The sequence below is a fragment of the Pleurodeles waltl genome, chromosome 1_2 (genome assembly GCF_031143425.1).
Source record: "Pleurodeles waltl isolate 20211129_DDA chromosome 1_2, aPleWal1.hap1.20221129, whole genome shotgun sequence".
Classification (NCBI taxonomy): domain Eukaryota; kingdom Metazoa; phylum Chordata; class Amphibia; order Caudata; family Salamandridae; genus Pleurodeles; species Pleurodeles waltl.
This window is the reverse complement of record NC_090437.1, coordinates 342,882,243-342,897,753: the sequence shown is the minus strand read 5'-3', so window position 1 is coordinate 342,897,753 and position 15,511 is coordinate 342,882,243. Positions and strand designations below refer to the sequence as shown.

Here is a 15,511-nt window from a genome sequence, read left to right as displayed (position 1 = left end):
ACTCCAAGCACCACATATTCCTAGGGGACCTCAACTTCATCCTTGACGACCCCAGCTCCATCATCTCCACTGACTTCCTGGAAAGCATGAGCAACCTTGACCTCAAGTATCTCATCACTGACCCTGCTCTCATTGCAGAACACATGCTCAACCCCATTTACACCTCCAGCGACAGTCGGGTACATCCACACCACATCACTCACTGGCCCAACCACCACAGCGTACACTTCATCTCAGGACCCACCTACCTCAGCACACAGTGTCCCCCAGATCCACAAAAGAGACTTGAAAAAGGTACCAGAAGACCAGTGGAGCAACACTCTGCTCCCACCTCCTTACACACAACAGTGAAAAAGCAGCAAAGAGCTTCTCCCAGTAGATCACAGAATGCGCTGATGCCATTGCCCCCCGTGAAGGCAACCACGGTCAAAGAACAAAGTAAAAGAGCAACCTGGTTCACCAAGGAACTGCACTCCACCAAATTCCCCTGTAAACAGCTGGAAAGGAAGCGGCCCATCAGTAAAAAAAAAACAAGACTGCTCCACCTTTAATACCGCTCTCAACCAGTACCACGCCTCCTGACAGAAACCAAGAAGCACACACTAGGAGACCTCATCAAAGCCAGAGCAAACCAGAGCAAAGAACTCTTCACTATTGTGAAGGAGTTCACCAATCCTGCAACCACCAAGAACGACATCACTCCCTCCCTGGAACTGTGCGACAACCTCGCAGACTTCTTCCATGCCAAGATCTCAGCTATCTACGAAAACTTTGAACGCCAACCCTTTGCCACAGACAGCATCAACCAGCTTGCACCCACAAACACAAATCCCCAAACTCCTTTTCACCCACTGGGAACTCCTCACCACACAAGACACTATTTACATCATGAACTCCATGCACTCAGGAGCACCCACAGACCCTTACACCCACCACGTCTTCAACCTCAGAAGCAAGACAATTGGTGACAAGCTTGGGAAGGTCTTGAACACTTTAATCACGTGGCCTCCTGCCCTGATGACTGGGAACACGCTGAAGTGAGGCTCCTCCTGAAAAAAAAAAAATCAGCTGACCCAGACAAATTGAAGGACTACTAGCTCATCGCTCTTCTCACCTAGCCAGCAAAAGTTCTCGAGAAAGCAATCAACCAGCAACTCACCCAACAGCTAGAAGATTTCAACCTCCTGTACCCCTCCCAATCTGGATTTCGAGCTAACCACAGCACTGCGACAGCCCTAATCGCAGTCATAGACGACATCAGAGCCCTGCTGGACCGTGGTGAAACAGCAGCCCTCACATTTGACACCAGCTCCACCACTTCAGAATTCAAGGAAACTCCCTCAAATGGATTGCCTCTTACTTCATCGGCAGAACCTAAAGAATCCATCTCCCACCGTTCACCTCAGAGTCCAAGATAATCATCTATGAAGTCCCCCAAAGATCATCCCTCAGCCTGACCCTCTTCAACAACTACCTGATCCCCCTGGCCTTCACCGTCAGATTACACAGACTGCACATCATTTCCTATACCGACAGGACACAACTCGTCCTCTCACTGTCTGAAAATCCCTCCACCACAAAAGGTAACGTCCACCGATGCGTGATGAATGTTGCAGGCTGGATGAAGGACAACTGTCTCAAACACCGATTAAACTGAAGTCCTAATCTTTGGGAACAACACCACTCCATGGACCAGCGGTGCTCCGTGCACCCCCTGCCCCAACCTCTGCATAATCCTGGGTAGCAAGCTATCCAGGAAGAAGCAAGTCAACGTATTTTCATCCACCTGCTTCCACACTCTTTGCATGCTCCGCAAGATCTTCAGGTAGCTCCCAGCAAACACCAGAAGGACTATCACCAGCAGACTGGACTACAGATACAAGCTGTACAGACTGGACTACAGATACATGCTCTGTAAGCCTCCTGAAGCGACTCCAGGCAATACAAACCTCAGCAGCAAGACTCTAACTCTACCTCCCCAGAAGGACCCACATTACCCCCCATCTCAAGAAACTACACTGACTCCCGATTCAGAAGAGATGCCAGTTCAAGATGCTGACCCATGCCTACAAGGCCCTGCACAGCGAAGGACCAGCATACATCAACAAATGGCTAACCTTCCACCAACTGACCAGACACCTCTGATCAGCTTTGCTCTCCCTTGCAAACACCCCACGGATCTGTTGAGTCATTAGTTTGGGACGCTCCTTCTTGAACCTGGCAGCCAAGGCTTAGAACAACCTCCTCCTGCACTTCAGGACTGCACCGTCGTCGCTTCAGAATTCAGAGGAAAACTAAACACCTGGACGTTCGAATGGTCATACCTCCACACAGCAACATACAGCTTGAGGGGCCTCAAGCCCCTCACGGGTGATTTGCTGCACTCTTAGAAACGTTTCATTGATTGATTGGTTTAAAATGGGGAGATCTTCAATTGCTGGAAAATAATTACTGAAACAAATCCATACAATAGAAAGAGCTGGAAATCAAAAATCTTAAAGGAATTAATACAAATCACATTAGACCAGTATAGTAGAACATATGAAAACAAAACCTAAGAAGAGACTGCCCTAACACCCTTGTCGAACAGACCTGAAAATATGAAGAAACCTTAATCACCTTTAAATTTGGCATCAAACATAATAAATAACCCTACAGCTCTTTGGGGTACACATCAGTGACAACTTGCTAAAATGTGTTCAGTTGTGAAAAGGCTAAAAGAATAAGCCGGGTAACTAGCAGAAAAACTACTATCTAACCACAGTACCAGGAAATCTGTTGTTCGGAAATTGACGCCAAGTTTCAGGACACAATAACATACCGTCAATAAACTACTACTCAGTGTTGTCAGACTCTAAATAATTCTAATTCTAAGAAAACTAATAGAAGACAACATACAAGTTAAAACAATCTCATTCTCAACTACCATTAAGCGCCAATTACAGGGGAATTATTCCTTCTCCAACCATCCATCCTTCATAAATGAACATGCTTGGATCAAAAAATGCATTCACTGCATTCCTAAATATAAAACGGTTCAAAGCACCAAACTCTCCATAACGAAAAAAAGACGTTATGTGATCTCCTAAGACAGCGAAGCAAATAAATTTTACTCCAAAAGTACATAATTTACAATTTATAGTTTCAAATTAACAATCCTTTTAGATGTATTAAAAAGTAGTTTGATTATTAATTAGTATTGCAAATAGTATTCTTTATTCACAAATATTCTACTGTTCACACATCTCCATTTCTATGACGAGCTTACAGTGAGTAATACAGTTTAAAAAAACTGATTTACGATGGTGAACCGGTATGTTGCCACATATAACATAATATTATAGATGGCTAACCGTGAACAACGGCAGTGTTTTTATAGGGACATCACAGACAAGTAGAGCTTCACCCTCGTTGTGTATTAGGAGTCACTCAGACCCCCTCTGTGAAAAGCGTCCTTGTTATTCACTGTTACTCATCTACTGCTCTATAAATTGTATGAGTGGAATGGACCTGAATACAGTTTGCCAGAGATGCGTCTGTTAACAGCCCCTGCACTCGTAGCATCACTGGGTCTTCAGAAGGGCTGAATCCATTCTCGGTGACATGTGATTTAATTTTGCCTTGATAACGTCCTAATTGTCCTATGATATTTCTGGTAACATCACCATTCAATTATTGATTTTATATCCTAAAACTCCTAACCCTTTTTGGTTATAGATTGTTGACAAGCAATACTGTGTATGGGGAGCAGAGATAAGGAAGCATCGGAGAATAAACAAGGGCTGATGTTGCTGAGACCTTTTTGAAATTGGTCTCTGGCATTGAATACTGTTTAACAGTGAAGTCTGGAAATGCTTAATATGCAATCAGGAAGGAGAACAGCTTCATAAGGCCTTCTTCCTAAAGTGTGTTCGATTTGCTAAATCTCTGTGAGTAAATCATGAGGTTAAGCAAGTTCACTGTGAGCGGCCAGTGGCCAATCTACTGGCTGTGCACGACAAGTGAGAGCACCCTCATTCCCAGGTAAAAGCTCACTCAGAATAAGTAGATTGGCTCTGATGAGAAAGCAGGTGAGAGGTAATCATGTAAGAGTAGAAGTAATTTTCTCACAGTGCCATTCTTTTCACACTGACCAATAACAACATTGTTTTCTTCGTGTAGAACTCCAAGGACAAGTTAACAGAGCATCTCTACCATCAAACGAAGCTACATCCAACGCGAAGATTGAATTCTTCTTTTATCCGCAGAGGTACGCATATTCCCACAATTTTTTATGTTGGGATTCTCTTGCAATGTGCTGTAGTACTTCAGGTACGAACAGTGTAGCTTAGGCAGTGGCGTAGCTTGGGGGGTGCAGGGGGGGGCCGGCCGCACCGGGCGCAACATCTTGGAAGAGACTAAATCCACGGGTTAGGGGGTGCAAATTACTTGCCTTGCCCCGGGTTAGGGGGCGCAAATTACTTGCCTTGCCCTGGGTGCTGACAACCCACGCTACACCACTGAGCTTAGGTATGTAATGAACCAATATCTTTCCTCTGCTGTGGAACTGATTACAGCTATTGCTGTGGCTGATTGTGACCTGATTGTGGCCAGAGATAATTCGAAAAGAAGCCATCGACTACTTCTAGTCCGGAGGTCACTTCCCAGACAGACAGACACACAGACAGACAGACAGACACACAGACAGACACACACACACTCTTTCTCTTTCTCTTTCTCTCTGAGTTGTGTTAAATTTAGGAGTTTGATTTCCTAAGCTGTCAAAATAAAAGTATTTAATCTTCTTTTTTCAGTTAAAGAGAAGAGAAAAAGTCTTGCCCAAAAGCAAGGATCCAATTTCACTTCACTCCAGGAACGGATTGTGTCATTACAACAACTGGTATCTGTTCTACAGAACGGAAAAAGATCAGCATTATGCTCTGCCAGAGAGTTTCAGAAAGCCAATCAGAAATTAGCAACTGAATTAACCCTGGCAAACCAAAGGCTTCAAATTGGCAAACAGATGGCTCAGGTGAGTTGCTACTACATTTCAGTATTTATGAAAGATTCTTCCATGTGTGCTGCAAGTCCTTTCCACACATTTGACAAGGTGTTACCAAAAAAGAGAAGAAACGAGTCAAGGAGCATGGTTAGGATTTGCAGCTGTTAGAAATTGGGTCTTTAGTTGGCAGAGGTATGCACCCTGTCCAAGTAGGGACCACAATCCTAGTCCAGGTAAATCACAACACAACCTAAATTATCCTGTGCTCACCCTCTGGTAACTTGGCACAGAACAGGCAGGCTTAACATAGAAGGCAATGTGTAAAGTCTTTGTTCAGTAACTCATACAGTAACACAGAGAACACACCACAGAAAGTACTCCACACAAGTTTAGGAAAATAAATATTATTTTTTTGAATAAAATAAGATCAAAATGACAAGCATCCAATACGCACAAGTCAAGATATCACTTTTTAAAGGATTAAATGAGTCTTAATTCACAAGAATCATTAGTTGTAGCCCTTTAACACACAGTACCTTGAATGCCTAAAAATTAACGATGCAGAGGAGGAGATGCTTGGAAAAATAAAGCGATGAGTCCATTTTCCTGGCACAGCAAAGTGGCAAGGTTATGGGTCGATTTCTGGAAGAGCAGCCTTGGTTCCTCACTGCGATGTGAGGGTATTTTGCTACCCAAGGATGATGCATGGAAAATCCAAAACGCGCTTGTAGGATGGAACAGGCACTGCGCCGATCCAGTAGGCCATACAGCGATTTTTCAGCTGGGAGGTAGGCACTGCGTCGATTATCCAATGCACTGGATTTTTCCCTCTTTGGTGAAGTCTTTGATGGCGCTGCGACTTCAGAACAGGAGGCAAGCTTGGTTCAAGCCCTTAGAGGGCACTTGTAGGGGAAGGCAGAGTCCTTCCAGCAGAGTCAGGGGCCAGCAAGCAGTAGAGCTACAAGAAGAAGAACAGTCCTTCCAGAAAAGCAGTCCAGATGAGTCCTTTGAGCAGCAAGGCAGTCCTTCTGACAGAGTCCAGTTTTAGGTCCAGAAGTGTCTGGTTTGGTGGGGTCACAGACCCAGTATATAAACCCAAATGTACCTTTGAAGTGAAGGAATCTTCAAAGACTGGTTTTGAAGTGCAAAGGTTCCCCTTTCAACTTGGCCTTGTCTGCCAGGAGATCTGTGGGGGGTGAGCAGTACTTTGTGTGAGGTCAGGCCACTAGCCTTTGAAGTTTAATTGAGAGTCCCTCCACCCTTCCTGCCCAGGAAGACCCATCAGTATGCAGCTGAATGCAGATGAAGCTAATTATCCTGTGTTTATGGCTGTCTGGGTGGAATTCACAAGGGAAGCTGTCAACCAGCACAGACAGGCGTGGATTGGGGGCAGGCTGTAAGGCACACGGAGCAGTAAGGGCAGAGAGATGCCTACTTTCTAAAAGTGTCATTTCTAAAATAATAATGTAAAATGCAGTTTTACCCGTAAGTAGGATTTTTTACTACCATTACTACAAACATAAGGCAACTCCTCTCAGATCAGAAATTACCACTTAAAAGTATGTAAGGTAATTTCCAATGCTGGCCCAAGAGGAGTAGGCTTCACAGTAGTGAAAAATGACTTTGATAGTTTTTCACTACCAGGACATGTAAAACATATAAGTGCATGCCCTCCCTTTGACTTACATAGCACCCTGCACTGTGGGTTACCTTGGTCCTACCTATATGTAATAAAAGGGGAATTTAAGGCTTGGTACGTAGTTTTAAATGCCAAGTCAAAGGAGCAGTGAAACTGCACACACAGACCTTGCAATGGCAGACCTGAGACATGGTTAAAGGGCTACTTATGTGGGTGGCACAATCAATGCTGTATTCCCAATAGTAGCATTTAATTTACAGGAAGTGACCTCCGGACTAGAAGTAGTCAATTACTTCTTCCACCATAATGCATAGGTTGCAGAAGTTCTCGATCTCCAGCTGCCAGTCATCGAGATCAAGACTAACGTCATGACTGAGGTGCTTCAACCTGAGGTGGCTTCATTTGTATCCATGCTCCCCCTTAACAAGGCTCTCACCAATGTGCTTCTGCGGTCCTCAATTAATCCTTGCACAGGCGCTCCTGTGCACCGAATAATTGCTGATCGACAGCATGCCACCCCAGGAGGCCCAGCCTTCCTTTCTCAGCTCCCTTTCCCCGAGAGCCTGGTTGTTAAGGCCTCAACAGCACCAGCCTTGCCCAGTGGTCAGTGAACACCACATGCCTTGTGGGTCAATAGTCTCATGTATCGTGGGATTCTGGTTGTGCATCTGTTACCCATGCTGCAAGAAGAAGGCTGCACCATCCTCCCTTAAGGTCTGGTGGGCCATAGGGGTGCAACACATTTCACCATCCTGTGTGCACTGGACCGTGTGGACTTCCTGGGTAGAGCCATGGCTTGTATGGCGGAGCTGCGTCACCACACCTGGTTACAGACCACTGGGTTCCTGTTGGATTTCCAATGTTAATTGATCAACATGACCTTGGGTGGCACCCTCCTGTTTGGTGAAAAGGCTGATATGGCACTTTAGCTCTTTCGCAAGAGCAGGGTCACTGCCAGATCCATTAGCCTTTCCCTCCAACCCATTCATAGAAGCAGTGCTTTTGGCCCTATCGTGGACTTGGAAGGGGGTCATTTTGGGTGCCTGCAATACCAACCATACCCAGTCCAGTAGCTTGTACAACAAAGGATTCAGTAGCCTTTCCTAGCATGCTGTCTAATCCTCTTCCTCTCTGGCTGCCGCAGCCACAAAGCCTCTTTAGTGCGCCCTTCATCCAGCATAAAAACATCCAGTTGGTAGCAGAGTCAGGCACCACATGCCCCGAAGGTTGGTAATAACATCAGTGAAGTAGATGCTTCAGATAATCCAGAGGGACTACACCCTATCAGGGAACAGCTGACAGAGAACCAACTCTGTTTGCTTCATCAGGAAGTGCGGGCTCTTTTGGCCAAAAGAGCTATGGAGAGGGTGCCCACATCCGAAGAAGGGTGTGATTGTGATTCCCGTACTTCCTGGTGCCAAAGGAGGACAAAGGCCTCTGCCCTATACTAGACCTGCAGTCTTTCAACTGCTTTCTGAAAAAAGAAGTTAAGGATGCTCACTTTGGCTCAGGTCCTGGCTGCCCTGGCTCATGGAGACTGAATGGTACTGATGGACCTGCACGATGCGTATTTCCACATCCTCATCTAACTGGCCCACAGGCTCTTCCTGCGGTTCGTAGTGGGCATTGAGCATTTTCAGTTTGCTGTGCTCCACTTTGGCCTCACCAGTGGCCCTCAAGTGTTCACTAAAGTAATGGCATGGTTGCATCACATCAGTGGAGATGAGGGGGTTCCAGTCTTCCCCTACCTTGACATATGACTGTTGAACATGGGCTCGCCTCGAGGCCATCACCCACATCCATCCAAGCCACCACTGTCATTTGCTGGGGTTCACAGTCGACGTGCTATAGTCACACCTAAATGCCTCTCAAATACTGATTTTTCATTGAAGCCATTATGGAGGCTGTGCAGTTCCTCTACTATCCTTAGGAGCAGCGAGTCCGGGATACTCAAACTAGGATTCTGATTTTTCAGCCTCTATCCTGGATTTTGATGAGATTGACTTTGAGGCTGCTGAGTCTTATGGCCTTCCGCATTCTGCCGGTGAAGCATGCCTGCTAGAATATGCGGGCTGTGCTGTAGGATCTGAAGTCCCAGTGGGCACAGGATCAGGGGAATCTCTCTGACCTCATCCAGATATCAGAAGGAGGTGCAAAGAATCTGCAGTGGTGGCTTACGTACCTCATTTGGGCAAGTGGCTTACCCTCTTTCTTCCCCTTCCAGAGTTCACACTGGACAAATGCGTCACTCTTGGGCTGGCACGGCCATCTGGGAGAGGTGAAAAATCAGAGGACTCTGGTGTCTGACAGAGTCTCATTCCCCCATCAGTTTGAGGGCAATTCGCTTGGCATTGAAAGTCTTCCTTCCCTTTATGAAAGGAAAGCTGGATCAGGTATTCATGCACAAATTCACCACCATGTGGTGCTGCAACAAAAAGGGCGCGATGGGGTCGTGTATCCTGTGCCAGGAGGATCTGTGCCTCTGAACAAGCCTGGAGAATCAGGACATTTTACTGGTTGAGCAATACCTCGCCAGATCTCTGAATGCCAGGGCAGACTAACTCAAGCATCGATGCCTTGCAAATCGTGAATGGAGTCTGCACCTGGATGTGGTGCAAGGTCTCTTTCGAGATTGGTGAGAGGGTGGGGAGGAGGGGCGGGACCTTGTTTAATTCTATTCGCCACTGCTGCACATTTTAGAAACTCTAGCGCTGAAGTGCTGACAAACATGCTCGCTCATAGACACATTCCATCCCGAGTGGGGCTCAGGCTTCCTATACACAATTCCACCAATACCCTTCCTGTCCCGATTTCTCAACGAGATTAGGAATGACCAGGCTCTAGTCATCCTAGTGGCACCAGATTGGACACGGAGGGTCTTGTATCTCTAGTACTCCCCATCTGTTCTCCGATGATATTCTGTTGCAACAACAGTGCACGGTCCTGCACCTGCTCCACATTTTGCATGGAGATTGAGCTGTGACAATTCAGGGTTTTCCGTCTCCCTCCCGAACTTAGTAATGTCATCCTTGCAGCTAGGCATCCCTTTACTAAATCTATCTATGCCTGCTGCTGGGATACGTTTGTGGCTTTGCGTACCTCAGGCCATGTGGACTCTCTGCATTGTTGCTGAGGTTTTGTTTGTGTTTTCTTTCACCGGCAAGGCCCTGCTCTTGGAAATGTTAACGGTTACTTTTCAGTTCTCTTGGCTTTCTTGTGGCTGTCCGATCAACCCTCACTCTTGTGTTGTCAGTTAGTTTTTGAAACGTTTGCAACATTTGTTCCTCCTCCTTTTTTAATGTCCCAGTGCGGCCTCAATTAGGTCCTAACTTTTCTAATTTGTTCTCCCTCTGAGTCCTTGGATTACTGCCTTCTGCAGCTTTTGACACTGAAAACAGCATTTTGGTCCCATACACCAACTTCTTCCCTAAGAAGCTGGTTCATTCCGCTCAAAAGTAGTCACCCCTTTCCACGTTGGCTAGAGCATTACTTTGCCTGCCTTCCACGCTTTTCCTCATCCATCTGAGGAGGAGGAGAGACTCCATCGGTTGGATGCTAAAAAAGCTCTGTAATTTTGTACTGATTGCACTAAAGACCATCAGGGGCGATCAGCTCTTCACTGGAGCAAAGAAGGGCAAGGTCACGCAGAAGTGGACCCTCTCCCGATAGATTGTACTCTGCATAAAGGTCTGCTATGCACTGGAGAAGAAGCAACCCTGTGAGAGCTTCTGGGCACACTCCACCAGGTCCAAGCTGCCACTACTGCTTTAGGGCGTGGAGACCTGTCCTGGGCATTTGTGAGGTTGCCATGTGGACCTCCCTCCATACGTTTATAAAGCACTACTACTTGGACCGTCAGGTCCGTCATGATGGACATTTCGCCAGATCGGTCCCCTGGGTCTGTTTCTTCTAAAGCAGTTTCCATTCTCACCTTCAGGGAGGTAATACTTAAATAGCTGTTCTAAAGTGAGGAATCTGTGGTTAGAAGTCTCTATCAGAAGAACTAGTTACTTTTGGTAACTCTTTTTCTGGTAGAGACTGTCTGACCACAGAATCCTCGCAGACCCTCCTCCCCTCTCTGCTCTATAAAGTGGATTCTTTCCAAAAAAACATCCTATTTGGTGATGCACACTGGTCAAACCCTAGCCTTAGTTTGTACGCGTTTCCATGTTTTTGGCGCAGAGCTAGTCATGAAAGAAACTGTCAGCAACTGGGGTGGTGCCTATTTAGGCACCACAACATCACTTCCCACTCAGGCAAAGCTGATGTGGAGCGAAATGACACCACCTACTGGCTTGCAAAGGTACTGCTCAATTTTCCAGATCTTGTCTTACGAAGGGGACCAGGAGCTGAACTGTGCTCAGTAATAAGTAGCTAATAGCATAATCAAAGGAATACAAGAGACTGTTCTGTTAGTATCCCTAGCTTTAGGTTTGACTGAAGAGCACATACGCATGGCGAAACACAGCTTAACTCTCTCTGGCCACCCAAATTATAGTTCATCCAGCTCACAGGAAATGCTAGTTCTCCGTTGTAGCATTTTCATTGATAGTCCCAGACACAATACTCTGACTTGTGTGTCAGGATCTTGGATCACTTTGTTTTTAAAGTAAGAAATCATCATTAGTACCATGCATTGCAGGCAAAGCTGCCTTTTTCATAAGTGCAGGGAACCTCCAAAGAACAAATCCAGGTTGCAACGTCTGCATAATAACTGAGACTGAGACCTCAGCCTGTATATTGAACTTCACCGCTGCCTTTAAATCCAAATCTTGAAATTTGGTACAGTATATATGTGATAATGTTGTCCGTGAACAGACTGATGATGTAAGAGTTAAGGACTTGTATGATGAGCCATTAAATACGATCTGGAGAAGTAGATGAAGATCTCTCCTTCTCTTATGTGGGCTGTTGGTAACGTTGACTCTAAAGGTGAGGCAAAAAAGCCAAGGCATCCAGAAAGAGAGCTGGAGAAACCAGATTCCCTCGATTGCCTCAACGTCAGTCTTCACAATGGCAAATAAATCAGTGTTGACTTTCATCAAAGCCGTGAGTGTTTAGATGTTGCTGGTGAGTGCTTAGATGTTGCTGGTGAGTGCTTAGATGTTGCTGGTGAGTGCTTAGATGTTGCTGGTGAGTGCTTAGATGTTGCTGGTGAGTGCTTAGATGTCGCTGGTGAGTGCTTAGATGTCGCTGGTGAGTGCTTAGATGTCGCTGGTGAGTGCTTAGATGTCGCTGGTGAGTGCTTAGATGTCGCTGGTGAGTGCTTAGATGTCTCTGGTGAGTGCTTAGATGTCTCTGGTGAGTGCTTAGATGTCTCTGGTGAGTGCTTAGATGTCTCTGGTGGGTGCTTAGATGTCTCTGGTGGGTGCTTAGATGTCTCTGGTGAGTGCTTAGATGTCTCTGGTGAGTGCTTCAACATCAGTCAGCTTGGAATGGTGGTGTAGGACTCCGGTGAATGTATCCCTTTCAGCATTGAAGTTGGACCTATAACCGAGCTGGCCTTCTACTTCAGGCACGTTGATGCCAAGACATCTTTTGATGTTGAGTTCTGTGATGTTGACCTGTGGTGATCGGGGTGTTGAGAATTATGATGATCTTCTTCCTAAATCTTTTCTTGGGGGATTCCTTTTCTGGTGAGCCCACAGATGAGGGAGAAGGAGTAACTTCTCTGGTTGGTCTAGAGTGTTTCTTCCTGTACCCTTTCTATTTTCAATCGCCCATCTTCCTCAAGAGAATTTCTTCCTGGTCTTTTACCGCTTGTATACATTACAAGGACACTTTACAAAATCTGAGGACATATCGGAAGAAACACCCGTACAAGGTGACAAAAAACTCGAGGGAAACCCATCAAGTGGGGTTGGTGTTGAATTAAGTCCTGAGTGAAAATCTAAAAAAAAATAGGGTGTGATCTACTTGGCATGAGCCTGAAAAACAGAACTGGGGCTGTAAAGCAAAGTGCCAGTACCGTGCATGCTTGGAGATGAAACTTGCTGGATTCTTAAATAAACAGTTCATGTTTTCAATATATTCTGCTTTTAACCTTACAGGCCTCTTTTCTTTCATGTTTTTGTCTGCTACGTAGGTGTCAAAGTCAACTCTAACACTTTGGCACAGTTTTATATAAGATGCTGCAGTGTAGCCGTTTGTATTGTATTTCACAGGTTATTTATTACCAGAGCGAAAACATTAGGGAAAGCTGGCCTGTTTGTTAAATTGATGTTGGACTTGCATTTTGGGAAATGGTAGCTTTTACCCCCAGTTGAAAAAGTGTGTGACATTTTTTACTTATTTAATAAAGTGTTGAGGGGTGACAGTATCCAGGTGGGATTATTCTACATTTATGATTGCAGTAAAAGTAAAGTACCCATGATGCAGAAATAGGATTACAAGTAACGTTTTCCTAACGTGCCATGTAGAACAATGTCTGATAAGACCCCAGGCGACAATCTACACTTCAACAGTTACCACGGTTTGAACGAATGCTCAGACGATTGCTACCTTCCTTCAGATGTACCGCACAGCTACAATCCAAGGACATTGCAACTCAATATGAGTTTAAACGGTGTGCTGCAAGATCCTCCATCCTCACATAACTCGGTTTCAGTGAAAATCGAATACTCATTTGTAGGAAGTTGGCTCTGTATATACTATCTCAAAGTAAGAGGTAGTGTGCACAGTGTCCAAGGGTTCCCCTTAGAGGTAAGATAGTGGCAACATTAGGTAATTCTAATGCTCTATTTTGTGGTAGTGTGGTCGAGCAGTAGGCTTATCAGAGGGTAGTGTTAAGCATTTGTTGTACACACACAGGCAATAAATGAGGAACACACTCTCAAAGACTTAACTCCAGGGCAATAGTTTTTATATAGAAAAATATATTTTATTTATTTTAGAACCATAAGATTCAAGATTTGAAGTAAATACATAACATGCAAGGTAATCCAGACAGGTAAGTAAGGAACTTTGAATTAGAGCAGTAACATACACAGTTTTAGTTAAAATGGCAATAAGCCATTTCAAAAGTGGACACAGTGCAAAAATCAACAGTTCCTGGGTGAGGTAAGTAAGGTTAAGTTTCTGAGGTAAGTAAAGCACTTAAAAGTTCAGTTTCCTGGGCATAGGCAGCCCACCGTTGGAGGGTCAAGGCAACCCCAAAGTCACTGCACCGGCAACACAGGGCTGGTCAGGTTCAGAGGTCAAAGGAGGGCCTAAAACACATAGGTGCCTATGGAGAACAGGGGTACTCCGGTTCCAGTCTGCCAACAGGTAAGTACTTGGGTCTTTGGTGAGCAGACCAGAGGGGTTTTGTAGAGCACTGGGGGGGGACACAAGTAGGCCCACAAAACACACCCTCAGTGGCACAGGGGTGGCCGGGTGCAGTGTGCTTAGCAGGCGTCGGGTTTCAATAGGAATCAATGGAGGGGCTTGGGGTCACTCTAGCGTGCAGGCAGGGCACGGGGGGTTCTCTGGCCAACCACCAACTGGGCTAGGCAGAGGGTCGCCTGATGGTCACTCCTGCACTGGAGTTTGGTTCCTTCTGGTCCTGGGGGCTGCGGGTGCAGTGCTTGGTCCAGGCGTCGGTTTCTTTGCTCCAGGCAGTCGCGTTCAGGGGAAGCCTCTGGATCCTCTCTGCATGCGTCGCTGTGGCGGTTCAGGGGGGGGTCGTCTCAGGTTACTCACGAGGTCGCAGTCGCCTGGGAGTCCTCCCTGCAGTGTTGGTTCTCTGGAGCTCGAGCCGGGGGCGCCGGGTGCAGAGTGTGAAGTCTCATGCTTCCGACAGGAAGAGTGAAGTCTTTAAAAGTTGCAAAGTTGTTGCTGTTTTTGAACAGTGCCGCTGTTCTCAGGAGTTTCTTGGTCCTTCGGGTTCAGGGCAGTCCTCTGAGGCTTCAGAGGCCGCTGGTCCCTGCCGGATGCGTTGCTGTGCAGGTTCTTTGAGTCTGGAGACAGGCCGATAGGGCTGGGGCCAATTCAGTTGTCGTCTCCGTCGTCTCTGCAGGGCTTTGAGGTCAGCAGTCCTTGTTGTTGTTGTAGGTTACAGGAATCTGATTTCCTGGGTTCTGGGTTGCCCCTAAATACTAAATGTAGGGGTTTGTTTAGGTCAGGAGGGCAGTAGCCAATGGCTACTGTCCTGGAGGGTGGCTACAGCCTCTTTATGCCCCCTCCCTGAGGGGAGGGGGGCACATCCCTAATCCTATTGGGGAAATCCTCCAATCTCAAGAGTAGGATTTCTAAAGGCAGGGGTCACCTCGGCTCAGGGCACCTTAGGTGCTGTCCCAACTGGTGGGTGAGTCCTCCTTGTTTTTCTTATTATCTCCTCCAGCCTTGCCGCCAAAAGTGGGGGCAGTGGCCTGAGGGGCTGGCATCTCTACTAGCTGGGGTGCCCTGGGGTGTTGTAACAAAAGGCATGAGCCTTTGAGGCTCACTGCCAGGTGTTACAGTTCCTGCAGGGGAAGGTGAGAAGCATCTCCACCCAGTACAGGCTTTGTTCCTGGCCAGAGTGACAAAGGCACTCTCCCCATGTGGCCAGAAACTCGTCTGGTTGTGGCAGGCTGGCAGAAACTGGTCAGCCTAACACTAGGAGTCGGACTGGTATTCAGTGGGCATCTCTAAGATGCCCTCTGTGTGTATTTTACAATAAATTCCACACTGGCATCAGTGTGCCTTTATTGTACTGAGAAGTTTGATACCATACTTCCCAGATTTCAGTGTAGCCATTATGGAACTGTGGAGTTCGCGTTTGACAAACTCCCAGACCATATACTCTTTATGGCTACCCTGCACTTAAAATGTCTAAGGTTTTGCTTAGACACTTTAGGGGCATAGTTCTCATGCACATATGCCCTCACCTGTGGTATAGTGCACCCTGCTTTAGGGCTGTAAGGCCTGCTAGA

At 46.4% G+C, this 15,511-nt stretch overlaps 1 protein-coding gene across 1 annotated transcript in view; it reads left to right on the top strand.

Annotated features, from left to right (window-relative positions):
• CNTLN (centlein) overlaps window positions 1-15,511 on the top strand; it is a 1,263,565-nt gene that overhangs the window by 767,752 nt on the left and 480,302 nt on the right. The window contains exons 18-19 of the mRNA XM_069239496.1: window positions 4,162-4,249; window positions 4,794-5,011. Of these exons, the coding sequence (XP_069095597.1) occupies window positions 4,162-4,249; window positions 4,794-5,011 (306 nt within the window). The remainder of the gene's footprint in view (window positions 1-4,161; window positions 4,250-4,793; window positions 5,012-15,511) is intronic.